At 43.4% G+C, this 25,944-nt stretch overlaps 2 protein-coding genes across 4 annotated transcripts in view; both read right to left on the bottom strand.

Moving 5' to 3' along the window:
* The window catches only part of ESYT2 (extended synaptotagmin 2), a 103,149-nt gene that overhangs the window by 26,891 nt on the left and 50,314 nt on the right, over nucleotides 1-25,944 (bottom strand). For all 3 annotated transcript variants that reach the window (XM_012445293.3, XM_064366832.1, XM_064366869.1), the window contains exons 7-11: nucleotides 13,622-13,677; nucleotides 8,364-8,484; nucleotides 3,869-4,045; nucleotides 2,305-2,387; nucleotides 500-548 (exon numbers count right to left, since the gene is read on the bottom strand). In XM_012445293.3, the coding sequence (XP_012300716.3) occupies nucleotides 500-548; nucleotides 2,305-2,387; nucleotides 3,869-4,045; nucleotides 8,364-8,484; nucleotides 13,622-13,677 (486 nt within the window). The remainder of the gene's footprint in view (nucleotides 1-499; nucleotides 549-2,304; nucleotides 2,388-3,868; nucleotides 4,046-8,363; nucleotides 8,485-13,621; nucleotides 13,678-25,944) is intronic.
* On the bottom strand, nucleotides 4,281-8,357 carry LOC135277447 (uncharacterized). The gene is made up of 4 exons (XM_064383488.1): nucleotides 7,349-8,357; nucleotides 7,013-7,180; nucleotides 5,700-6,845; nucleotides 4,281-4,367 (listed from the first exon to the last, which is right to left on the bottom strand). Exons 1-4 carry the CDS (start codon nucleotides 7,661-7,663, stop codon nucleotides 4,281-4,283), a joined length of 1,716 nt encoding a protein of 571 aa, XP_064239558.1. The 5' UTR covers nucleotides 7,664-8,357.

Raw genomic sequence — 25,944 nt, 5'->3', positions numbered from 1 at the left:
AATGTTTCCTTTTTGATACTTTCTATTCTGATAGCAATAGAAGGTGGAAGTTGAGTCTCCTTGCCATGAATGTCCACCATCTCTACAGGCATCTGTCCCATGAGACGCCTCACTGACCACACTGTGCCTTCTCCACTATTCCCTCCAACCATCTGAAAATCTCCATCGCTAGGGGGCGTCTCGCACAGCCCTGCCCTAACTCCTGCAAGGGATCACGTTTGTCTGCAATAAAGTCAGTTTATGCTTCCTATCAGTAAGAATCCCAAGCATATGGTAGGTACTTGACACACACCTCACTGGACTCTTAAATTTATTTCTTTTCATTTGCTATGTCTAAAAGGTCTAAATTCTTAGTGTTTGTGAAGAAACTGCTGCTCATGTCATATTAATTGGCATTCCTACACTGTGCGATGCTGAAGTGGTGGTTCGTGGCTTCTCCAGCACAGGGCAGGGACTCAGTCAACAATTGTAAATAGACCAACACTCCAGGGAAACTTACTTCATCTAAAAGGCGCTCCTTTTCAACTTCAATAAGATCAATCATAAGACTATAAAAATAATAATACAACAATTTAGAACATAGAAACGCATTTCTTACTGAAATAGCTTTAGAACACTGAAACACATTTCTTCCTGAAACAACTTTAAGCATTTATTTGTCTATGAGCAAGCACTCCAAAAACACAACAAAATGCTCGTAACTTATGAAGGAACAGACTATTCTTGCACAAGTTTCCTCCAGCTCACCCCAGTGTCAGGAGAGTAAAGGAGAGTGAGGTGGGATTTTCTGTGAGCTCAGAATACTGAGTTTGGCCCAGTTGAGGTTAGAGCTGTAAAAAACAAAAACAACTCATTTTCCTTACAGTGTTTAAAAGCATCTTGACCCTCTTATTTTATACGTCCTCTTGCTAGGGCTGCACGTTGCTGTGGACTCCATCACTCACACAGTGAACACTAATCTCACCTTCTCTGGTCCTTGCTCCCAGGCTCTAGACCCGTGCTGCCTCAAGCCTAATGGAGGCCCTCACTTGGCAAGTCTGAGAAGACGCCCGTTCCAGTTCCCTAAACCTCCTCTACTTCCAAGACTGGCACCACCCCCAGACACCACACACGACTAGATGGGATGATTATAGTCCCACTTTTACTTGTAGCCTCTTCCGCCCGACAATGTATGTCTACACCACCTTCTCTTGGTCCTGGTCTAGGACACGCTCTCCTATTTGGTCTGCCAGTCTCTAAGCTCAGCCCCCGACAACCCAATCCACACACTAATTTTTCTAGAAGGCGCAGCTGATCTATCACTGTCCGGCTTAAAATCTCTCAATTGTTCCTAGTTGTCCTAGGAAATCTCACAAAACTCTGAAGTCAGGCCACAACACGCAAGGCCATTCTTGACGAGGTATGAACCTCTCCAACGTATTCAATCTCTACATCTTTTCTGTCACAATAAATCCAATCAAATAATAACTTAATTAGGTTAAATATATTAGAAATAACTGACATCATTAATAAATGGTGGTCAAACAATAATCTTTTTAAAAGCTTATTTATTTATTTATTTATTTAGAGATGGAGTTTCGCTCTTGTTGCCCAGGCTAGAGTGCAATGGCGCAATCTCGGCTCACCACAACCTCTGCCTCCCAGGTTCAGGCAATTCTCCTGCCTCAGCCTCCTGAGTAGCTGGGATTACAGGCATGCGCCACCATGCCCAGATAATTTTTTGTACTTTTAGTAGAGACGGGGTTTCACCATGTTGACCGGGATGGTCTCGATCTCTTGACCTCGTGATCCACCCACCTTGGCCTCCCAAAGTGCTGGGATTATAGGCGTGAGCCACTGTGCCCGGCCAAAAGCTTATTTTTAAAGCTATACTAGTTGTTCAATTGAAGTGAACAAATCAATATTTATTTTCCCAACGTAAATTACTATATCCTGACAAAAATTAATCCAGCAACTCGAGAAACTTCAAAAACCCATTGCTGCAATCTGGAATAGAAGATGTATCCACCAGAGCTCAGTACAGGGGCAGGTTCTGCATATAGCTATTAAGCCTTGTAAACAAAGAGAGTGCCACTTTGAAAGAGTTTTTAATTTAACTTTAATTAAGGCTAGTGGCTGCAGTAATGGTCAGCACAGATCTAGAAGATTCTCTTCTCTTAAAAGTGAAACAATTGTTATATCTAAGAACCATTTAACACATAACAAGTATACAAACATATTTTAACATATTTTTGATTATTGTTAAAAAAAAAACCAAGACCAACCCTAGGCCCTCCTCCAATAATCAGCAAGGGTTTTGTTTACCTTCCTAAAAAGTCATCCTTGTCTGGGTCTTCATCAAAGAGCTCAATCTCTAATTCTTGTCCAGGATGCTCATACACTAAAGCCTAAAACATTAATGGGTGGTAGTTAATTGCATTTTTACTAATATAGTCACACACACAGTATGATGACTGTAGTAAATATGACCATGTACTTTTCTCTGGTGGTAAATCCTATTTATTGATTTAGAGATAGAGTCTCACTCTGTCACCCAGGCTGGAGTGCAATGGTGCAATCTCAGCTCACTGCAACCTCTGCCTCCCGGGTTCAAGGGATTCTCCTGCTTCAGCCTCCCAATTGGCTGGGATTACAGGCGTGCACCACCACGCCCAGCTAATTTTGGTATTTTTTAGTAGAGATGGGGTTTCACCATATTGGCCAGGCTGGCGTCAAACTCCTGAACTTAAGTGATGCACTCCCCTTGGCCTCCCAAAGTGCTGGGATTACAGGCATGAGCCACCATGCCCAGCCGGTAAATCCTTTTTTAAAGCACTTATTTTTTTATTGTTGAATCACACATACCTCTTGATGACAGGAGGTCACTGAAACACCTGCCACACAGTAACAGTCTACTGTGTTTGCTTCTAGGGATCCTGGATTGCGTCCCAATGGATCAAGTTCGATCACTCCAAAACAAAGTCATAGGACGTCATCCACAACCTTGGTGCAAGGCATGAGCCGGACCAAAGCTCCGGGACACATCCCTCTAGTCCTGGTGTCTCCACTCAGATACTATCTTGGAATAACTACAAGTTACCTGCTTAGCACCACTCAGAGTAAGAAACTGGCAAGAGACCAGAGTGACAGAGGAGTAGGGGAGAGGAACCTGGTAGGGTACAAATCACACTACTACGGCCGTGCCGTAGGGCAATTCTAGAAAGATAGTTCAGCCCTTAAAAACACACACCTCTTCATCCAGCAATTTCACTTTAAAGAGCTTTATCCGGGGAAAACGTGGGTGAGTAAAGACACTCAGGTACGTGTACAGCACTGTTGGTAACGCTGACCCGAACAGCCTAGGCCTCCCTGGGCAAACGGTGACGGTGTCTGTTCAGTGGAACGTTATTAAAACCCATGTGGATCTCTATTCTTTGACATCTGAAGATGTCCTGACTTTTTAATTTTAATTTTTATTTATTTATTACCGGCAACTGTGTCTGCAAAAGATGTCCTGATTAATTTAACAAAAGGCTTTCAAGGAGGTATATAACTAATCTCATTTTTGCATTTACTGCATTAATAACCTCACGTAACATTTTAAACTTAGAAAGACAAGCAACTCACATTATGAAAAATATTTTGCTGATCATTTAGTATAATAGCATTATGTAATTAAGGTTTAAAACATTACTTGTTGGCATGACAAGAATGTTGAGAAGTAGGTAGAGGAGATACGACACTTTTTAAAAGATGGGAAATTAAAGAACATTTAAATGATGGTCAAAATTAGTCACACTCCCACGTGACTGTCCTGGAATGAGAGCTCGGCCACCACGCTCAGGGCTGAACCCACCACCCCAGTGACAGAGCTGACACAAAGGCCCACCTCATATACTTCATTCCACTTTGGACTGAGGTTCTCTTTGATGACTTTGCTTTGGAAGATTTGGTTGCCAACTCTAATGATTCCATAGGGGTCGGACTTTCCCTTGACAAGTCCCTTAAGGTAAGTGTCTTTCCCCTGAAGATCCTGAGCTTCAATAAAATGTATCCTTAGAACACCCTGAAAAGAAGAACAAACTCAAGTTTAGACCCTTGGCTGGCTCGTTTAACTGGCGTGGAAGATAGCTACATGCCTGACCCTGTCTTGAGAACGGGGGCTGCAGAGGGAATAAAGACCCTCTTTTGCCGCTGAGTACATCCCAGCAGCAGCAAAAAGCAGTCAATGTGTATAGGAGGCAGCAGATGCTAAGAAAAACAAGAGCAGGGCAAGGCAGGAATGCCCGGGTGGGGCTGGCTCAGATGAGAAGGGATGGGCTTCTGGAGGGATGGCCCCTCCACAGAGACACGAGGACGGGCAGCCCATGCAGCCCCGAAGAGTGCTTCTGGCAGAGGGACACAGAGTGCAGAGGACCCAGCACAGCACCGTGCTTATCTCACGGGGGCTGGTGACACAGGCCACCAAGCTCTACTAGATCCTGGTGCTACACTGAGAAATAACATGAGAGGTTGCATCAGACCTGTTACTAAGCACTAGACATGCAGTAACTGCCATTCCATTTTTAGAATAATCCTATGAAATATTGTCATTACACTTATTTTAGAGAGGAAAAAACTAAAACTTTGAAATATGTATTATTCATAAACTCTAAACACAGTCCTGGCTAGGCACAATGGCTCACGCCTGTAATCCCAGCACTTTGGGAGGCAGAGGTGGGCAGATCACTTGAGGCCAGGAGTTCAAGACTAGCCTGGCCAACATGGAAAAACCCCATCTCTACTAAAAATACAAAAAATTAGCCGGGTATGGTGGCGCATGCCTACAGTCCCAGCTACTCGGGAGGCTGAAGTGAGAGAACCACTTGAACCCAGGAAGCGGAGCTTTCAGTGGGTTGAGATCCCGCCACTGCACTCCAGCCCGGGTGACAGTGAGATCCTGTCTCAAAACAAACAAATATAGTCCTATCCCTAAAATATTGTTTTATTGTTAAAAGAAAAAAAAATTCACTCATTTCTTCCAAAGCAAACAAAGATACTCAGGTCACCTTTCGGTAGGAAGCATTCTGCCTCCACACATCCTTTTTTAAAATTACGCAGTAATATTCCAGACTCAATCAGCACAGGAATACATGTCCCTCCACAGATTAACACACTTCAAAAACCTGAAGCAACTCTTGCTTAAATTTTCTTATGTCTAAAGCTCAGATAATCTGGCCACATCTCTTGATGGCACTGGCTGTTAAGCCCATGTAGCTAAAGGCAGCCAGATCCAGGCATGCTCAGGTGCTCACCTGTACTCAGAGCCTAAGAGGAGCACAAGAATTTCCACATGTAAAGGGATTCCTGCATTTCCAGAGGCGAGCGTCAGAAGTTAGGGAAAAAGACATTCTTTTCTAATGTACAGTGTCACATTAAATCTGCTGAATGCCAACGATATAACCAACTTAAGCACCAAATTAACTGGCATATTGTTACTCTTAAAAAATGTAAGGATGCCTGTGCGTGCTTGTTAATTTGCATACCATCACTTAGAGCTAATTAAACCAGAAAAAGTAAAAAGGCATCAGAAGAAAGTGACCTACTTCTACTTCAGAGAACAAAAATAAAAACAATATACCCACTGAAACGGGACCAACTCACCACATCCCGTGTTAGTAAAAATCAATAGTGTGGCGTGCACTGCTTACTACAGACACCACCACAGCAGTGCTGCTCACCTGGCTTCTGGAGTCCAAAGTCCACACAGACAAAACAGACATGGAATCCACCACCTGAGGTGCTGACAAGTTCTCCTTGGCCTGTGAGAGATCCTTCACTCCTCGCACCCCTTCCAAAACAGACACGGAATCCACCACCTGAGCTGCTGACAAGTTCTCCTTAGCCTGTGGGAGATCCTTCACTCCTCCCACCCCTTCCAAAACAGACACAGAATCCACCACCTGAGCTGCTGACAAGTTCTCCTTAGCCTGTGGGAGATCCTTCACTCCTTGCACCCCTTCCAAAACAGACACGGAATCCACCACCTGAGCTGCTGACAAGTTCTCCTTAGCCTGTGAGAGATCCTTCACTCCTCCCACCCCTTCCAAAACAGACACGGAATCCACCACCTGAGCTGCTGACAAGTTCTCCTTAGCCTGTGAGAGATCCTTCACTCCTCCCACCCCTTCCAAAACAGACATGGAATCCACCACCTGAGCTGCTGACAAGTTCTCCTTAGCCTGTGAGAGATCCTTCACTCCTCCCACCCCTTCCAAAACAGACACGGAATCCACCACCTGAGCTGCTGACAAGTTCTCCTTAGCCTGTGGGAGATCCTTCACTCCTCCCACCCCTTCCAAAACAGACACGGAATCCACCACCTGAGCTGCTGACAAGTTCTCCTTGGCCTGTGAGAGATCCTTCACTCCTCCCACCCCTTCCAAAACAGACATGGAATCCACCACCTGAGCTGCTGACAAGTTCTCCTTAGCCTGTGAGAGATCCTTCACTCCTCCCACCCCTTCCAAAACAGACACGGAATCCACCACCTGAGCTGCTGACAAGTTCTCCTTAGCCTGTGAGAGATCCTTCACTCCTCCCACCCCTTCCAAAACAGACATGGAATCCACCACCTGAGCTGCTGACAAGTTCTCCTTAGCCTGTGAGAGATCCTTCACTCCTCCCACCCCTTCCAAAACAGACACGGAATCCACCACCTGAGCTGCTGACAAGTTCTCCTTAGCCTGTGGGAGATCCTTCACTCCTCCCACCCCTTCCAAAACAGACACGGAATCCACCACCTGAGCTGCTGACAAGTTCTCCTTGGCCTGTGAGAGATCCTTCACTCCTCCCACCCCTTCCAAAACAGACAGGGAATCCACCACCTGAGCTGCTGACAAGTTCTCCTTAGCCTGTGGGAGATCCTTCACTCCTCCCACCCCTTCCAAAACAGACAGGGAATCCACCACCTGAGCTGCTGACAAGTTCTCCTTAGCCGTGAGAGATCCTTCACTCCTCCCACCCCTTCCAAAACAGACATGGAATCCACCACCTGAGCTGCTGACAAGTTCTCCTTGGCCTGTGAGAGATCCTTCACTCTTCCCACCCCTTCCAAAACAGACACGGAATCCACCACCTGAGCTGCTGACAAGTTCTCCTTGGCCTGTGAGAGATCCTTCACTCCTCGCACCCCTTCCAAAACAGACACGGAATCCACCACCTGAGCTGCTGACAAGTTCTCCTTAGCCTGTGAGAGACCCTTCACTCCTCCCACCCCTTCCAAAACAGACACGGAATCCACCACCTGAGCTGCTGACAAGTTCTCCTTAGCCTGTGAGAGATCCTTCACTCCTCCCACACCTTCCAAAACAGACACGGAATCCACCACCTGAGCTGCTGACAAGTTCTCCTTAGCCTGTGGGAGATCCTTCACTCCTCCCACCCCTTCCAAAACAGACACGGAATCCACCACCTGAGCTGCTGACAAGTTCTCCTTAGCCTGTGGGAGATCCTTCACTCCTCCCACCCCTTCCAAAACAGACATGGAATCCACCACCTGAGCTGCTGACAAGTTCTCCTTAGCCTGTGGGAGATCCTTCACTCCTCCCACCCCTTCCAAAACAGACATGGAATCCACCACCTGAGCTGCTGACAAGTTCTCCTTAGCCTGTGGGAGATCCTTCACTCCTCCCACCCCTTCCATAATCAGAAGGAATTTCACATTCTTGACTGCTACTCTGCAGTTATTTAGTTTGCTCAAATGCAGGTGACTTCAATATCTGCAACTCAGTGCTGTGTGCTGGGTACCGTCCTGTTTTACAGATGACGAAACTGTGGCCCAGACATGACAAACAATGTGCCCAAAAAAACAAAGCTATAGCTAAACTCAAGAGCTGCAACAAAAATCTAGGTCTGTTCTTTCCATTTTATCCAGGTCAGCTGTTACATAAGTGCTTCCTCTACCAGGTTACCCATTAAATGGCTTCAAAGGCAATGGAATTCTAACATCTGAGAGAAAATATACAAATTATTACATGAAGCCTCATCATGACTGCCAGGAAAACTGGTGCTTGTTGCTGAGGGCTGTCCATTTTAATAAAAACAAATGCTGTATTTGCCTTCTGAGGTAACTAAGATGTCTGTGCTGTGTACCTCTGCAGATTTAAATCCCTATCGGCGCCTTTGAAGAACACAGCGATGGGGTGAGAACCATCCTGTTGTCTCCATGACAAACTTTAGGGTCTGCGCACGTCAGTCAAGTCTCTCGAGGAGAGTGATGGACAAGCAGTCAATGCATCAAGACCCAGGTGCAAGCTGGCTGCTGGGAAGAGACAGAGTCACAACACGCAGCGCCACACCCACAGGCATGCAGGCCTCGTGAACGGATGCCAGGACACGCTTACCTTTGGTACAGGAAACCGCAACTGAGCTATCTGAACTTCACTGACAAGTGGAACGGTGATTCGATTGGGAAGCACCAGATAATTTGATATTACATCGGAAATGACAGTATCTGATAAACCACTGTTAGTTGGGAGACAAAAAGAACAAACGGACGGTCAGGCATGTGCGCACTTCCCTCACCCTTGACAACACTCATCACAAATACGATACCATGTCCCATTTGTTTACAGAGTGTAGGAGTTATCTCATTTCTCCTGTGCGACATTTAAAACCAGCGTTTCAACACTTCAGCTGTGACACCACTATGGTGACTATTGAAACAGAATTTATTCATAGAACATAAGGTAAAATTCTAGTTACTGCACAAGCAGTTGAATTTCCTACACAACATTCCATATATTCCGACTTCATCACAGAATTTACACGTAATTACTAAAATACGACTCATTCATTTAACAAAATATTTCAGACAGACACATAAGTACAGAGAACAACATAGCATTCCCTGGCCCCGTCCATGTTTATATGCCCACATTCCATTTCTCTGTTGTTGTACACTAGCCCCCACTGGAGAGAACTTAGTTTGCTTTCTCTTTACCCATTATCCAACACTTCTGAGTACCGAACACATTAGTAATTTTGATACTGTACATCACTGCACAGCAAACTCAGTAAGGTGAATAAAATTGTGTAGGCTAAAGGAAAAAATGTACTCTTTCTTTTGTGAGACGGAATCTTGCTCTGTCATCCAGGCTAGAGTACAACAGCACAATCTCGGCTCACTACAACCTCCACCTCTGGGGTTTAAGCAATTCTCCTGCCTCGGCCTCTCAAGTGGGTGGGATTACAGATGCCCTCCACCACGCCCAGCTAATTTAGTATTTTAAGTAGAGATGGGGTTCACCATGTTGGTCAGGCTGGTCTCAAACTCTTGACGTCAGGTGATCCACCTGCCTTGGTCTCCCAAAGTGCTGGGATTACAGGCATGAGCCACCACACCTGGTCAAAGATACACCTTTAATAGATCTTTTTTGGCCGGCCGTGCTGCCTCACGCCTGTGGGAGGCTAAGGTGGGAAGCTCACTTGAGCCCAGCAGTGGGAGACTAGCCTGGGCAACACAGCGAGGCCCCCCATCTCTACTTTAACAAGCATATATATATATATCTTATTCTTTAAGGTACATGTGAGAATTAAATAATGTGTATATGATAGCACTTTTAAAAGCATTTATAAACGTTAAGTTTCATTGGTGTATAACACCTTTAGCTGAACTGTGAACTTGCAAAAGTGCTTTACTTCTCGCCAGTAATGTTTTAGATACTAAAAGTATTAACACACATAATTACACACAAAAATACCCACCGAGACAGTGATAACCATCAACAGTCAACAAGCAATGTCTGAGCACCCACTGCAAGAAAAGTGTCCACGTGATGACCCAGAACTTCAAGGACTTTTCAGTTTAATATGGGAAAAAACTTCTAAAACCCCCAAAAAGAAAAACCACATATAACACTACTTATGAACAGGTCAGTTATTCAGACAGTTAATACCTTCAGAGATTTGCAGGGCTTCAGCCAGCAGACACTGGCTGTGTGTTCACCAAGCAGGGCAGGGCCCACCCACCTTCCTCCTGCACAGATTCCCAGCCTCAGAGGCCACAGCAGCTTTGACAGACCTCCCTGGTGGGGCTCCCCTCTCTGCACCTCCTCACCCCAGTAGGCCTGCAAGCCCCCAAATTGTGGGGTGTGGATGCTACTCCCCTAGGCCTCCACAGAAGCGTCACCTGCAGTGATTACTTTCTTGGGAATCACTATTTCCCTGTGTGTCCTTTGGAACCACAACCGCTCATCGCCCATATTTTGTTTCCACCATAATCTTTGCCCTTCTTACACTTTCAACAATCGGCTTAGGGCCACTTATCAAAACATGACAGGGATATTTAATAGGGATAGCCCAAAGTTATGGTGCAGTGAAGGAATTCAGGCATTATTCTTACTCTATAATGTCTGGGATTTCTTTTTGTAATCAATTAATAAAGCATGTGGATGCTCATTTTATAAAGCTTGGGACAAGATTTCATTATGTTAAGTACATATTTATTATTATTTTTTTTTTTTTGAGATGGAGTCTCACTCTGTTGCCCCGGCTGGAAGGCAATGGCACGATCTCGGTTCACTGCAACTTCCACCTCCCAGGTTCTAAGCAATTCTCCCGTCTCAGCCTCTCAAGTAGCTGGGATTACAGGCGTGTGCTCAAGCCCAGCTAATTTTTGTATTTTTAGTAAAGATGGGATTTCACCACATTGGCCAGGCTGGTCTTGAACTCCTGACCTCAGGTTATCCACCCGTCTCGGCTTTCCAAAGTGCTGAAATTACAGGCGTGAGCCACCGCACCTGGCCTCATAGTTATTTAATATTCACTTTTATAACCTAAGGGTTTTTACAGCTGTGATTTATTTGATAGAAAGACTGAGAACCAGTAGCTCCAATTTTACATACATATCTATTAAATTTTAGTACGTAACATTTACGTAAACATAGTTGTATTATATAAAATCTATATAATTGTGTATAAATTATATATAGCTATACATATAAACTTATAAATGTTTTTACATCTCCCTTTTATACAACAGCCTATTTTTTGAATAATGTATGTGTATGTATGTTAGGTAAGTATTTTTAATGACATAATTCTCTATATACATACAGGAGTATATTTTTGTATTACATATATAAAATCTACGTACAAGACAACAGAAGCTGGGTGCGGTGCTACACATCTACAGTGCAGCTACTTGGGAGGCTGAGGCAGGAACAGCCCTTGAGTCTAGGGAGTTGAAGCCAGCCTGAGCAACATAGTGAGATCTCTAAATAAATAAATAAATAATAAAAATAAAATAGCCAGAAACGACTACTGTATAAAAAGAGCCTACATATAAATTATTAACTAGAATGGAGACATATATGTATGTGCATGTCCGTATTTACACGGGTGTGTGTGAATGCCTTTTAAATAAAATGAATCAGGGATCAACTTCCCCAAATGGTAGGCTTGTCAGGGCAGAACACATTCTTTGACTTTGCCCTTTCAGGTTGCCAGTATTAATCTGATGATATTTACAGAGCAGATGCTCAATAATGCTGTCTTATTTCACTCCTCGTATGATGCTGAAGGAAGGCAAATCAAACAAATACTTTTTTCTATTACTTACCTGTGTGGATGTTTGTTCTGTTTGGTTACACAGTATTTACTCCCCTATTTCTAGTGAAAATTTTTGCTTTGGGGGATACCCTCTTTCACTGGATTTTTTTTTCAAGCAAGTAATCCATTTCTTTGCCTTCTCTAGGGATGTGCATGAGATTGGAACCTGATCATCGGAGTCACAGGAACCTGTCCAAGGGTGGTAGACAGACAAGTCAGCCCATGACCTGGTGGGAAAGGCAGCTAAGTCCGCAGACTAAAGGCTTGTAGCTACAGGCACAGCAAGAGCCTGCCTGAAAACAAGTCCATGAGGAACACGCCCACCCTGCGTGGGTCAGGAGCAGGGGAGAGAGAGCCCTTCCAGCGCCCAACACGGGCTCCACCTGAAATGCCTCACAAAACGTGCCAGGTTTCCAGCTGCTGAGCCAGGAAACAAGCACAGCTGTGTCCCATGCTTGAAGAGCTGTGGCTGGCTCAGGGTAGACAGTGGTAAATTGCCTTTTAAAAATATTATCTACTGGCCGGGTGCAGTGGTTCATGCCTGTAATCCCAGCACTTTGGAAGGCCGAGGCAGGTAGTTCACCTGAGGTCAAGGAGTTCAGCCTGGCCAACATGGCGAAACCCCATTGCTACTAAAAAAAATACAAAAATTAGCCAGGCATGGTGGCGGGCGCCTGTAATCCCAGCTACTTGGGAGGCTGAGGCAGGCAGAATTGCTTGATCCTGGGAGACGGAGCTTGTAGTGAGCTGAGATCAAGCCACTGCATTCCAGCATGGGCAACAGAGCAAGATTCCATCTCAAAAAAAAAAAAATTTTACTTATTTACCTATGTAAAGACCATCTGAGTCAGGTTTGTTGCTTGTAACCAGAATCTTAATAAACTCTAACCAATCTTTTAAAGTTGTGCTTTCTTTCCACAGATCTTTCAAAGATTACGGCATTTTTCTATATCCAGTAAACCACAGCACCTAAAAAGGACTATTCTTATGACTATATTTCAGATAAGTAAAGTCCTAATTTTTCCCTAATAATGAAACAAAACTCTTTAGAAAGTCCAATTCAGAGGCATAAACAAATATACAGGAATTAAAAAACATGGGCAGGTCTCCATGCTGTTTTAAAACAAGGGCAGAAATTTTCTTGTTTTAAAACAAGAGTCTGAAATTTTCTAAACTATTTTAGGAAAAACAAATCACACTAGAAAATAAGCACTAGAAACATGCAACTGTAACCCACAGGTGATGCATTTTAACTTTGAAATAGAACGGCAAGCCAGCAAAAGCACTCAGAGGCTGTAATTTCGAAACTTCCTATTTGGTGGTGATCCGCAGGTCTGCCGCCCACAGCCCCATGCTGTTTCAGGTAACGGGACCATGGCAACTAGAATGATGCCTTGTCTCTGAGCAAAGGGACACACCCTCCAGGGCCTCAGACGCTTGTTACAGAACATTTTCCTCCTGTTTTAGACATGAGATTGCTATGCATTAATGAAGGGACTCCCAGCGAAATGATACAAAACTTCAAGTTCCTCACCTCTCACACTCAAGAATCCTGGAGAAGTCCATACTGACCCCAGCCCCTTTCAAATAGGAATGGAATAAAGGTTAAAAAAAAAAAGGCAGAAACGGTGGGGTAGCTGCTGGCTGGAGAGACGCTGAAAAGCATTTGCTTTTAAAGTATCCTTTATTGTTTCTGAGAAGATAATAAAAACCACATTTACAAAGTGGTTTACAAAATATTAAAAGGTCTCTACTTTTCTAAAACGCCAAGGGCAGGAAGGCGCCTTGTGGTAAACGAAAGCAAATGAAGGGCGAGTGCTCAGTCTGGCACTCAGAGCCCTCCCGCCCTGGCTCGCTGCCTCCAAGTAGCTCTCTGTGGACAGAACAAAGCCCCTGTGCCCTCTGCTCGTTTCTCACGACAGCCTGTGGAGAAGGCACCCATTCACCTGGCAGACGCAGGTCTTAACATTCTCATGCTGTTGTCAAGACACAGAAAATGCACGAGATGCCCTCGACAGGCTAAGCCTCGGGGACCGGACATGAGACTTACTTCAATCCAGGGATATCCAGAAGATTCGTCAGTCCTGTCCAGTTAATTTCTAAAAGCTGTTTTAAAACAAGGGCAAAATATTAAGTTTCAAACAATTTCCAATTATCAAATCCGGTGCACACAGGCTTATTTCTTTATAAACAAAATGGGTCAGCACACAACACAGACCTACACCCTTCATCCTTTGTGATATACCAAGGACATCTTTCTTTGGTGGTTCATGGAGACCTGCCTCTTTTTGTTTTTTGATAAAGTCACAGTTTTCTCCAGGAAAATCATAAAATAATTTATTTACTCATTCTCCTATGGAAGGACACCTAGAATTTTGAATGATTCAGGGACTGTCTTTTTACACACATGTTCTTGTATACATATGCAGACTAGCATTCAAAAAGTGAGATTTTGGGGTCAAAGACTTATGTTCATTTTTCATGCTGACAGTACCTACCTGCCCTCCAAAAATACTGTACCCATTTATATTCCCACCAAAAGTGTATAAAAATGTCCTTTTCACATTCCTCACCAAAAGCAATACTAAAACCCTCCCAGTCTGGTGGTTAAATAATGGGACTTTTTCATTGTTTTACTTTGTATTTTTCCATGATCAGACCGTGCTCTACCCATTCGTTTGACATCTGTGTTTATCTCAGAATGATTCCCATACAGTTAGCTAAGATTCCATTAAGTAGATGTGGATTGCTGAAAACTATTGATTAGAAACACTGCTTTTCCTACCAAAACGGCAACAGCGCATAATAGAATTATTTGTGTTCTATATTTGTAGAAGAAATTCTAAGGAAAATTGCCTGATCTCAATTCCCCATACAGTTGAGTAACAAAACTGCTCAAATCCCTTTAGGAAGTGGTGGTTGTAAGTAAATACAAAGTGGAAGAGTCAACATTCTTATGGATAGACCAAAACTAAAAAGAACTGGAAAAAAAAAAGGCAACAATTTTTAAGATGCTGAAAGACTAAGATTTCTCAGCGTAACAGAAATGAAATACAAATATAAAAATCAGGAAGGAACAAATAGGCAACTAGTCTTCAAACTGGACTGCAAACATCGTATCAACCCATGCTTTACCTCCCCCTCAAAATAAATGTTTTTCCCTAGTCCACCAACTGAACCACCTGCCTAAACCTCAACATTTTAAATCATATGAATACATTTATAAACGCTGATTTCAGTGCTTATTTTCCTTTCTCTTTTCTCTTACAGAACTTAAAAAGGAACAGGTACTCCCTGCCACAACAAAATATTCTGGTCATACAAAAATACCTGTTATGAGCAAACTAAGATTTAAAAGGGCATTATAACAGGATTCTACCATTTAGTTCTGAAGGCTGTTACTCCTGATCACAAATCTACTTCAGGAAATGAGAATATATCAAAGATACAGCACAGAATCTTGCAATCGACTCAGGTTAAAATGCAAGCACCTCATACAGCGAACCATCAGAGGACATCCAAGGGTGATTGCTCCATCTGCAGAGCCATGAGACACAAGAGCCACATGAACTTCAGGAAAGAACGGCTGTGACAAGGTAAGTGGCAGGTAAGCTTCTAAATAAAATTAGATGAGGCCACTGTAGTTAAAAGAACAGTGAAGAGAATACAATTCAAAGATGCTATTTAATAAAGAAAGAATTTTTCGGCCAGGCGTGACTCACACCTGTAATCCCAGCTCTTTGGAAGGCCAAGGCGGGCAGATCATGAGGTCAGGAGATCGAGACCATCCTGGCCAACATGGTGAAACCCTGACTTTACTAAAAAAAATCCACAAACATTAGTTGGGCGTGTTGGTGTGTGCATGCAATCCCACTCAGGAGGCTGAGGCAGGAGAACCACCTGAACCAGGGAGTTGGAGGTTGCACTCCAGCCTGGCAAAAGAGTGAGACTCCATCTCAAAAAAAGAATAATAAGATTTTTTCCTATACAGGCATGCCTCAGAGATATTGTGAGCTGGGTTCTAGAGCAGTGCAGTAAAGGGAATATTGCAGTATGTGAATCACACATATTTTTTGGTTTCCCAATGCATATAAAAGTTATGTTTATACTATAGTCTATTAAGTGCAAAACAGCATTATATCTTTAAAAAAATGTACATACCTTTATTTTAAAACATTTTATTGCTGAAAAATGCTAACAATCACCTAAGCCTTCAGGGAGTGATGATCTGGCTGGTAGAGGGTTTTGCCTCAGTGTTTGATGGCTGCTGACTGACCAGGGTGGTGGTTGCTGAAAGTTAGGGTGATTGTGACAATGTCTTAAATAAGACAACAGTGAAGTTTGCTATATCGATAGACTCTTCCTTTCAAAAAAGGTTTCTCTGTAGCATGCCATGCTGTTTGATAGCATTTTACCCACAGCAGAACTTCTTTCAAAATTGGAGTTACACTCTCAAATCCTGTCCTGCTTTATCAACTAAATTTATGTGATATTCTAAATTGCTTATTGTCATTTCAACAATGTTTGCAGCATCTTCACCAGGAGTAGATTCCATCTCAGGAAACCACTTTCTTTGTTAGTCATAAGAAGCAACTTCTGGTCTTGAAAGTTTGATCCTGAGACAGCAGCAATTCAGTCCCATCTTCAGGCTCCACTTCTAACTAGAGTTCTCTCACTATTTCCATTCCACCTGCAGTTCCTTCTTCCACGGAAGTCTTGAACCCCTCAAAGTCATCCATGAGAGTTGGCATCAGCTTCTTTCAAACTCCTATTAATGTTCATATTTTGTCCCCTTTCCAAGAATCACAAGTGTTCTCCATGGCATCTAGGGTGGTGATTCCTTTCCAGGAGGTTTTTGACTTACTTTGCCCAAATCCATCAGAGGAATCACTGTCTGTGGGAGCCATCATCTTACAAAATGTATTTCTTAAATAGTAAGACTTGAAAGTTGAAATTTCTCCTTGATCCCTGGGCTGCAGAATGGATGAGGTGTCAGCAGGCATAGAAACAACACTCATCTTGTACATCTGCATCAGAGCTCTTGGGTGACCAGATGCACTGCCGACGAGCAGTTATATTTGAAGGGACGATTTTATTTTCTGAGCAGTAGGTCTCAATGGTGGGCTTACAATATTCGGTAAACCAGGCTGTAAACAGATATGCTGCCATCCAGGCTTTGTTCTTCCAGGTATAGAGCACAGGTTGTATAGATTTAGCATGATTCTTAAGGGCCCTAGGGTTTTCAGAATGGGAAATGAGTGCTTACTTCAACTTCAAGTCATCACCTGCATTAGCTGTGAGAAGACAGCTTGTCTTTTGAAGCCTTGAAGTCAGGCACTGACTTCTCTCTAGCTGGTATCGTCTTCTAACAGAAGGATGTTTAATATACATAGAAAATCTGCCGTTTAGTGGAGCCACCTTGATCAACGCTCTTAGCTAATCTTCTGGATAAGTTGCTACTCTACCTCGCACTTTTATGTTATAGAGATGGCGTTTTTTCTTGAACCTCATAAACCAACACCTTCAAACTTTTCTTCTGCAACTTCCTCACCTGTCAGTCTTCACAGAATTGAAGACAGTAAGGACTGTGCTGTAAAAATAGGCTCTGGCTTAAGGAAATACAAGGTCTGGGCTGATCATCTATCCAGGCACTGCAACTTCTTCCCTATCAGCAAGAAGGCTGCTTCTCTATCATTGGTGTGTTCACTGGAGCAGCACGTTTATTTTCCTTCAAGAACTTTTCCTTTGCATTTACAATTTGGCTGTTTGGCACAAGAGGCCTAGCTTTCAGCCTACACTGGCTTTAAACATGGCTTCCTCACTAAGCTTAATCATTTCCAGGTTTGCTTTTTTTTTTTTTTTTTTTGAGATGGAGTCTCACTCTGTCGCCCAGACTGGAGTGCAATGCTGTGATCTTGGCTCACTGCAACCTCTGCCTCTCAGGTTCAAGTGATTCTCCTGCCTCAACCTCCCGAGTAGCTGGGACTTCAGGTATGCACTACCATGCCCAGTTAATTTTTGTTATTTTTTTTTTTTAGTAGATGGGGTTTCCACTATGTTGGCCAGGCTGGTCTCGAACTGACCTCGCGTGATCTGCCCCCACTCAGCCTCCAAAAGTGCTGGGATTACAGGTATGAGCCACCGTGCTTGGTTGACTTCTAGCTTCTGACTGAAAGTGAGAGGCGTGCAACTTTCTTTCACTTGAAACTTAACGGCCACTGCAGGGTTGCTGACTGGCCTAATTTCAGTATTGTTATGTCTCAGGGAACAGGGAAATCCAGGAGAGGGAGAGACAGAAGAGCAGGCAGCGGTCAGAAGACACAACATTATCAGTTAACTCGGCCATTTATATGGCTTGGCTCTGTGCGCCCCCAAAGCTCATGTGGAACTGGAATCTCCACGTGTCAAGGAAGGGACATGGGAGGAGGTGACTGGCATAGGGGCGGCTTCTCCCATACTATTCTCATGATAGTGTGGGACTTCTCACACGTTCTGATGGTTTTAAAAGTGGCTGTTTCTCCTGGGCATTCTCTCTCTCCTGGCACTAAGTAAGACGTGCCTCACTTCCCCTTCGCCTTCTGCCATGACTGTTTCCTGAGGCCTCCCCAGCCATGCAGAACCTTGAGTCAATTGACCCTTCTTTCTTTATAAATTACCCAGTCTCAGGGAGTATCTTTATAGCAGTATGAGAATGGACTAATCTGCCATCTTACACAGACATGGCCAAACAATTACATCAGGAACACCAAAGATCACTGACCACAGATCACAGTCACAGATATAGTAATAAAGAAGAAGTGTGAAATACTTTGAGAATTGCCAAAACATGACACAGAGGCATGAAGTGAGCACAGGCTATTCACCTCAGAGCACGGACAGGCTTGCTTATCATAGGGCTGCCATAAACCTTCAACTAGTAAAAACACAGTATCTATAAAGTGCAATAAAGCAAAACACAGTAAAGCGAGCTGTGCCTATGAACACTTTCATCTTAAATGTCGAGTCCGTATTATATACGTCAGTCTCATGACTTAAAGAAAAACCACCTAATATAGTCTTAATAGCATTAAGACAGAATTGTTTTATCCAGGAAGTTTTGGGAAACAGAATTAACAACTCTCCTAACAGCATTTTTCAATGTCATTATCGTTCAAGGAGAAGTATGCAAAGTAAAACACTTGAAATTCATGTTATAATAAGATTTAAATATGGTTCCAAGTAGCTATGTGGTATTTTTGGACTTGTTAAAATATTTGTGTGAAACAAGGACCAACTTTAGAAAAAGTTAATATAAAGCTAATTTCAGTTGGTGTTTGTGGACCTGTTAATATATTTACGTCAAACAGACACTGGCTTTACCCAACTTAATTGTATAGTGGATAAAAATGGGGGGGAAAAAAAGACAAATGTAACTAGCTGCAGGCTATTTTTAAAAATGTACAAAGTGGATGGAGGAAAATAATGAAAGAATTTCCTCCTATTCCTGAAATTTCACATTCCATACTATTATTCCATGTAGCAATCTGAAAAATGTTTCCATTAGCAGTGTTAACATCCCATTTAATTCATCAGAATTACAACCCAGAATGATGATGGCGCTCTCTCTCCAGCTAACTGACTCATCAGCCTTTTGCGGAGGCACTGCTATTCCTCACCAAGACTCGGATCCACAGAGTACAAAACATGGCTGCAGCTGATGCAGGAAACCTACTTTTTAACATGGTGTATAAAGGTGCTATGCAAAAGTGACATCACACTATGTGACTGGCTGGCCTCCACTGTTTTTTAAGATGGTCCCAAGAAAAGTACCACTTGTTTAGATTAAAAAGTATGTTTCTGTTTGAAGAAACAGAAGATATGACTTTACAGCCTCCTGTTACATGAAGACTCTAAAGGCCTGGGAGGGCACTGACATAAACGTTTTGCTAGATTTTAAATGATAAAAACTGCCCAAAGTTGGCAAGTAAAATCTCCCAAAGTGGGTAGTATTAATGCTCTTCTTGTAGGCATAGTATCTAGATGAAACTTCCTTAAGGCTATCTAGAAACCTGAAAGATGCCTTCTTGCCTATCAAAACAAAAGATCAAAGGCATCAAATGTAGGAAGAAGTTTCTATTTATAGCAAAGAGCATAAAGGATTATTGGAACAAGCTCAAAAACAAAGAAAAGAGGCAGGCGTGGCAGCACGAGGACTGTGTGAGCCCGGGAGTCTGGGGCGGCAGCAGTGCACTACACTCCATGACTGCTTCCGTGAACAGTCACTGCACTCTGGCCTGGGCAACAGAGCAAGACTCCATGTCGAGAAAAAAAAAGAAGCCAAACAGACATACATTTTGAAAATTACATATAAAAGTAGGTCAAAGAGTGGGTCTTCAAATTTAGGGTTAGTCCTAGAACTGAGAAAATCATTTCTTTCAGTCTTCCAGTTAAGAAAACCAAGACCTAGAGGAAGTAATCTTATCTGTAGGTCTTGTAAGTAATCTTCACAACTAGGTAAGCCCAGGACAGAATGAGGTCCTCATCTGTTCACTCGACCCACGTGGGAAGAAACGACTGGTTTTCAAGGATGGCTGTGCAGGTGGTGCTGCGACCCCTCCTGTTCTAAACCATTCAGTCTGCTCCTATCTCTGCTGTGCCTCATCTTGCTCACCGACTTCTCACTTGCTTCCAAGTCTCTCTCCGTGAAATGACCAGCAGAGAGCCCCAGCCCGTATTTGCTTCGAAGCCTAGCTACCTTGACTTGGGTGGTATTTGCTTACAGAGGCTATGCTGAGCTTCTGAACAGGGGGTTCTTGGCCCTAGAGTGGGGCCGTTCTCTGTTGCACAACACTGACAGGCACAAGACATTTAAATGGTCAGCATCTTGGCTTCTGCCAGTAAATGGCAATAGGGGCTCCAGCCCCCATTATTCTGACACCCTAAATACCCATTTCCAAATCTCTCATTGAGAATGACCACCTACTAGAGAAACCATTAAAGAATAAAATTTCTAAACTTTAAAATACAATTTTGGAGATTTTAGAAAATAAATTTCAATACTAGAACTATCCCTACCAAAGTTTCCATTTTAAAGATACTCTCTGGACTTTCTTTTCCTCACTAGTAATATGGGAACAAGACTAAAGGCAGTCCTGTGGGGACTAAGTCAGACAATGCACAGAAGCTGCCAGCTGGCTCCAAGCCCATCGCCACCAGACAACGTGATGGTGACTGCAGTCACCACCTGAGGGCTTCCTTCCCCGGAAACTCCTTTGAGCAACGAAGATCCTTCTCACCAATATCAAGGACTAGCACATGTGCCACGTAAGCATCACAGCCAACATTTATCCTTTTACTTTTGAAGTTCTGTCCCGCTTTAATCTCAGATGAGGAACATCTATAATCAAAGCACAACTGACCAAACAAGCAGGGACTATTTTCGACAACTTATCTTAGAATCATTTCAGAAAAACAACTTCATTACTTTGTCTAGAATAAAATCTCAAAAAGAATGTTAACTATCAACTACGAAGTATTAAAAACACAAAACAAGGCAGTTTTAGCATAAGCTTGTCAGGTGACAGAGGGCATGCCCACGTGAGCCTTGCTAAAAAGACTGAGATACATTTAAGTGCTGCTGAAGTTCAGAGAAACTTGTCAGGGAGCCAGGAGCAGGAACTGTGGAAGGAAAGGACTCGGTGTTGAAAGGAAAAAAGATTTTAATGCAAGAAAGAAGGCACCAGGCAAAGGGATCCCCATGTTGAAGGCACTAAAAGGTCTGTTCCTGAGCATGGTGAATGGTGAAGGAGCAGGGGCCAGAGGGTGTAATGAAGGAGGGAGCGAATGAGAAGAGAGAAAGAGAACACGTTGTGTATGAGAGAGAATGTGTGAGAGGACAAGAGTGTAAGAGGCTGTGTGAGAAAGAGGGACAAAGAACAAATGTGAGAATGAGTGTGAAAGGGAAAATAACTGAGAATAAGTGTGAGAACAAGAGTGTGAAAGTGTGAGAACATAAGAGCAAGTGTGACGAGGGTGAGAGAATGTGAGAACAAGTGCAAGAGAACAAGTGTGTGAGAACAGTGATAGGTGAGAACAAGTGTGAGTGAAACAAGTATGAATGTGAAATGAGAAAGTGAGAAAAGTGACAGCTGTGGAGTGGGTGAGAACAAGTGTGAGTGTGAAGTATGAATGTGAGAAAGTATGAGAATGTGTGAGAACAAAGTGATAGGTGTGAGGAGTGTGTAAGAACAAGTGTGAGTGAAATAAGTGAAAGTATGAGAATGTGTAAACAAAGTGTGAAAGTTGTGTGAGAACAAGTGTGTAAAATAAGTGTAAATGTGAGAAACAATGTGTGAGAACAAAGTGTGAGGTGTGAGGAGTATGTGAGAACAAGTGTGAGTAAAATAACAAGTGTGAATGACAGTATGAGAATGTGTGAGAACGAAGTGTGATAGGTGTGGAGTGAGAACAAGTGTGACCATGAAATAAGTGTGAATGTGACAGAAAGTATGAGAATGTTTGAGAACCAAGTGTGATAGGAGTGGAGTGTGTGAAAACAAGTGAGTGAAATAAGTGTGAATGCAAGTATGAGAATGTGTGAGAACAGTGTGATAGGTGTGTGTGAGAATAAGTGTGTGAAATAACAAATGTGAATGAGAGAAAATATAAGGATGTGTGACAGTGTGATAAGTGTGAGGTGTGAGAACAAGTGTGAGTAAAGTTTGCATATGAAAGTATGAGACTGTGAGAACAGTGTGATAGATGTGAGGAGTGTGAGAACAAGTATAAGTGTGAAATAACAAGTGTGAATGTGAGAGAAAAATGTGTTAACAAAGTGTGATAAGTGTGAGAACAAGTATGAGTAAAGTAGCAAGTGTGAATGAAAGAATGTGAGAATAAAGTGACAGGTGTGAGGAGAATCAGTATGAGTGTGAAATAACAAGTGTGAATGTGACAAAAAGTATGAATGCATGTGAGAACAAAGTGTGACAGGTGTGAGGAGTGAGAGAACAAGTGAGCATGAAATAAGTGAATGTGAAAATATGAGAATGTGTGAGAATGGGATAAGTGTGAGTATATGAAAACAAAGTGTGTGAAAAGTGTGATAATGTGAGGAGTGTGAAATGAGTACAATTGAAACAAGTGAGAAAATGGGAGAATGAGAGAACTAGTGTGAAAGAGTGTGTGAGAACACAGTGAGAATGTGAAAGAACAAGTATGTATGACAAGGAATGAGAACGTGAAATGAGAAGAAAACACAAGTATGAAAGAACAAGTGTGAGAATAAGTGGAATGGAGAAGAGCACAAAAGCACAAGTGTGAGAATGACTAAATGTGTGAAAGAACAAGTGGGAGTACGTGAGGACAAGTGTGAGAATGGGTGTGAACTAGTGCATGAGAACAAGTGTGTGAGAACGAGTACAGAAGAGCAAGCATGTGAGCACAAGTGTGAAAATGTGTTGCATGAAAGTGAGAATGAAAACGTGAGAACAAGTGTGAAACAAGTGAGAATGAGAACAAGTATGAAAGAACTGAGAACAAGTGAGTGTGGGCAAGTGTGAGAACAAGTGTGAATGAGTGTGCAAATGAGAATTGTGTGAATGAGAATAAGCGTGTGAACAAGTGAGAATGAGTGTGTAGACCAGTGTGAGGATGTGTGAGAACAAGCGTGTGTGAACAAGTATTAGAATGTGTGGACAAGCATGTGAGAATGTGTGCAAATGTGGAAGAAGCGTGAACAAGTGTGAGAATGAGTGTCCAGACAAGTGTGAAAGAACAAGCGTAACAAGTGTGAGAATGTGTGCAGACAAGCGTGAGAATGTGTAGACAAGTGTGAAAGCATGTGAGAACAAATGTGTGCAGACAAGTGTGAAAGAACTGAGAAAGTGTAAGTGTGCAGACAAGTGTGAAACAAGCATGAGAACAAGTGTGAGAATGTGTGCAGACAAGTGAGGACAAGTGTGTGAATGAGCTTGAGAACAAGTGTGAGAACAAGTATGAATGAGTGCAGACAAGTGTGGAAAGAACAAGTGTGTGAGAACGAGCACGTGAGGTGTGAATGTGTGCAGACAAGTGTGAGGACAAGTGTGTGTGAATGAGCATGTGTGAGAACGTGTGTTAGAACAAGTGTGAGAGAATGAGTATGCAGACAAGTGTGGAAAGAACAAGTGTGTGTGAGAACGAGCGTGAGAAAGAACGAGTGCGTGGGAAGGACAAAATGGCTGTGTGAGACAGGGAGGCTCCACAGCCCTCTACACGAGGGCACCATGGAGAAGCCACCAGCAGGGCCCGATCAACGCTGGGCTTTAGAAGGCGCCTTTGGAAAAGCAACTAAAATTAGCGTGCCCCTCCCTCCCCGCGACACACGCCTCAGGATGCTGGGAGCCTTTGCCTCTGGATGCTGAAGCTATTTCAGGAAACTGAAAAGCCAGTGGAACACGCATTTCCAAAGGACGAGAAGTCACCTCTGAGCTGTTGTGGCTCTTCTTTGAGAAGCAGAACATGTACTATGGTCAACAAACATAAAACAATGTCAGCTGTCAAAAAGGACATAAACGTATCCATGTATTTCAGGAAGACCACAGAGGTGCCCTCCATGTTCCGTTGTGACGGGTGTGGTGATGTTAACAGTTCCGGGACCGCAGCTCAGCACCTGAGCACGTGCTGAGCACATGCCTGGCATCCTGGGTGCATGAAGCTCCACAGTCAGAACAAGAATCACCTGAAGTCCGTTGGAAATACAAACTCAGCATTCCCACCTTTCCCCAGTTTTTTATTTCGCAGATTTGGGTTGTCAGTAAACTTCAAGAATGTTTTTCTTGTTTTTAAGTCCCAGGACTTCTGAGAGCTTCACTCTTGACCACAAGGGAGAGCTGACGTCCTGAGCCACCAGCCAGCCTGAAATCCCTCCTTCTGCCTCACCTGCAAGGCTGTAAGGAATGGGCTTCTGGGAGCCCTGTTCAAACGCTGCCACATTCCTACCCACAGCTGGTCCAGGGGTCAGTATCTGACCCAGCTGGAATGGGGAGCGGAGGGGAGAGGCTGAGGATGCATGAAGACTCAATGCTTTCTCTGGAATGCTGGCAGGCATGCTATTCCACACGTGGACTGCAGAACCAGATGGCATGAGTCTCACAGGGAGAGGGGAACGCAGAGGGGGAGACAGTCTCGAAGGCTTTCAAATTCCTGGTTCCATTCTGTTCCTGAGACTCAACTGCAGTCCGCTGTATACGTTTCATGAGACATCAATATATGCTATTTATTTTTTAGAGAAATTCCTCTCCTTTGTACCCCCATCTGCTTAAGCCACATCAATTTCTGGAGTCCTTGGCTAACAGGATTCAATTTCTTCTCATAACAGAAGACACTGCTTCCATTTTTACAGAGGAAGAAATGGAATCTGTGGTTCAAAAGATGCCAGCACCTCCACATTCAACTGGAAGACCCGGAATGTGGCTGGATGAACATATTTGGAGTAAGTTTAGAATCATTTTTTTTTTTTAGAGACGGAGTCCCGCACTGTCGCCAGGGCTAGAGTGCAATGGATCTTGGCTCACTGCAACCTCTGCCTCCTGGGTTCAAGTGATTCTTCTGCCTCAGCCTCCTGAGTAGCTGGGATTACAGGCACCCACCACCAAGCCTGGCTAATTTTTTGTATTTTTAGTAGAAATGGGGGTTTCACTATGTTGGTCTGGCTGGTCTGGAACTCCCAACCTTGTGATCTGCTCACCTTGGCCTACCAAAGTGCTAAGATTACAGGTGTGAGCCACCGTGCCCAGTAGCTTAGGACCATTTCTAAGGGATGTTTTGGGAAAGACCTCCTGGATCCCCTCTAGTCGAGGGATAATCCAAACAAGACTAAGGGCTCTGAAACAACCTTAAAACTGTATGCTGCCCAACAACTACCAAGTGAGAGTGATTTCCTATGCACAGCCAATGGCAAATGCCAATTGCTCAGGTTCTTATCGGAACAGTTATCCAAGCTTTTCTCCTTACCTATAATTCACCTCTAGTGGCCAGGTGTGGTGGCTTACGCCTGTAATCCCAGCACTTTGGGAGGCTGAGGTGGGTAGATCACCTGAGATCATGAGTTCAAGACCAGCCTGGCCAACATGAAAAAACCCCATCTCTACTAAAAATAGAAAAAAGTAGCCTGGCATGGTGGAAGTTGCCTGTAATCTCAGCTACTTGGGAGGCTGAGGCAGGAGAATTGCTCACTCGAACCTGGGAGGCAGAGGTTGCAGTGAGCCAAGATCACGTCATCGCACTCCACCCTGGAAGACAAGAGTGAAACTCTGTCTCAAAAAAAAACACCAAACACCTCTAGTGTCATGACTTTACTAGAATGCTAAACCTGCATGTAGACAAATATTTAAGTTCTTAAAATCTGAAGAC

This window comes from Aotus nancymaae, unplaced genomic scaffold (assembly GCF_030222135.1).
Source record: "Aotus nancymaae isolate 86718 unplaced genomic scaffold, 86718_ANA_hifiasm-v0.15.2.pri h1tg000002l, whole genome shotgun sequence".
Classification (NCBI taxonomy): Eukaryota; Metazoa; Chordata; class Mammalia; order Primates; family Aotidae; genus Aotus; species Aotus nancymaae.
The sequence above is the reverse complement of the archived record's forward strand: the minus strand, read 5'-3'. Positions and strand labels throughout refer to the sequence as shown.

Coding starts and splice junctions, on each gene's coding strand:
- LOC135277447 (XM_064383488.1), bottom strand. CDS start 7,663: ATGGAAGGGGTGGGAGGAGTGAAGGATCTCCCACAGGCTAAGGAGAAC. Junction 6,846..7,012: donor AGAACTTGTCAGCAGCTCAG/GTGGTGGATTCC, acceptor TCAGCAGCTCAG/GTGGTGGATTCCCTGTCTGT. Junction 4,368..5,699: donor CTTTGGACTCCAGAAGCCAG/GTGAGCAGCACT, acceptor TCCCTCTGCCAG/AAGCACTCTTCGGGGCTGCA.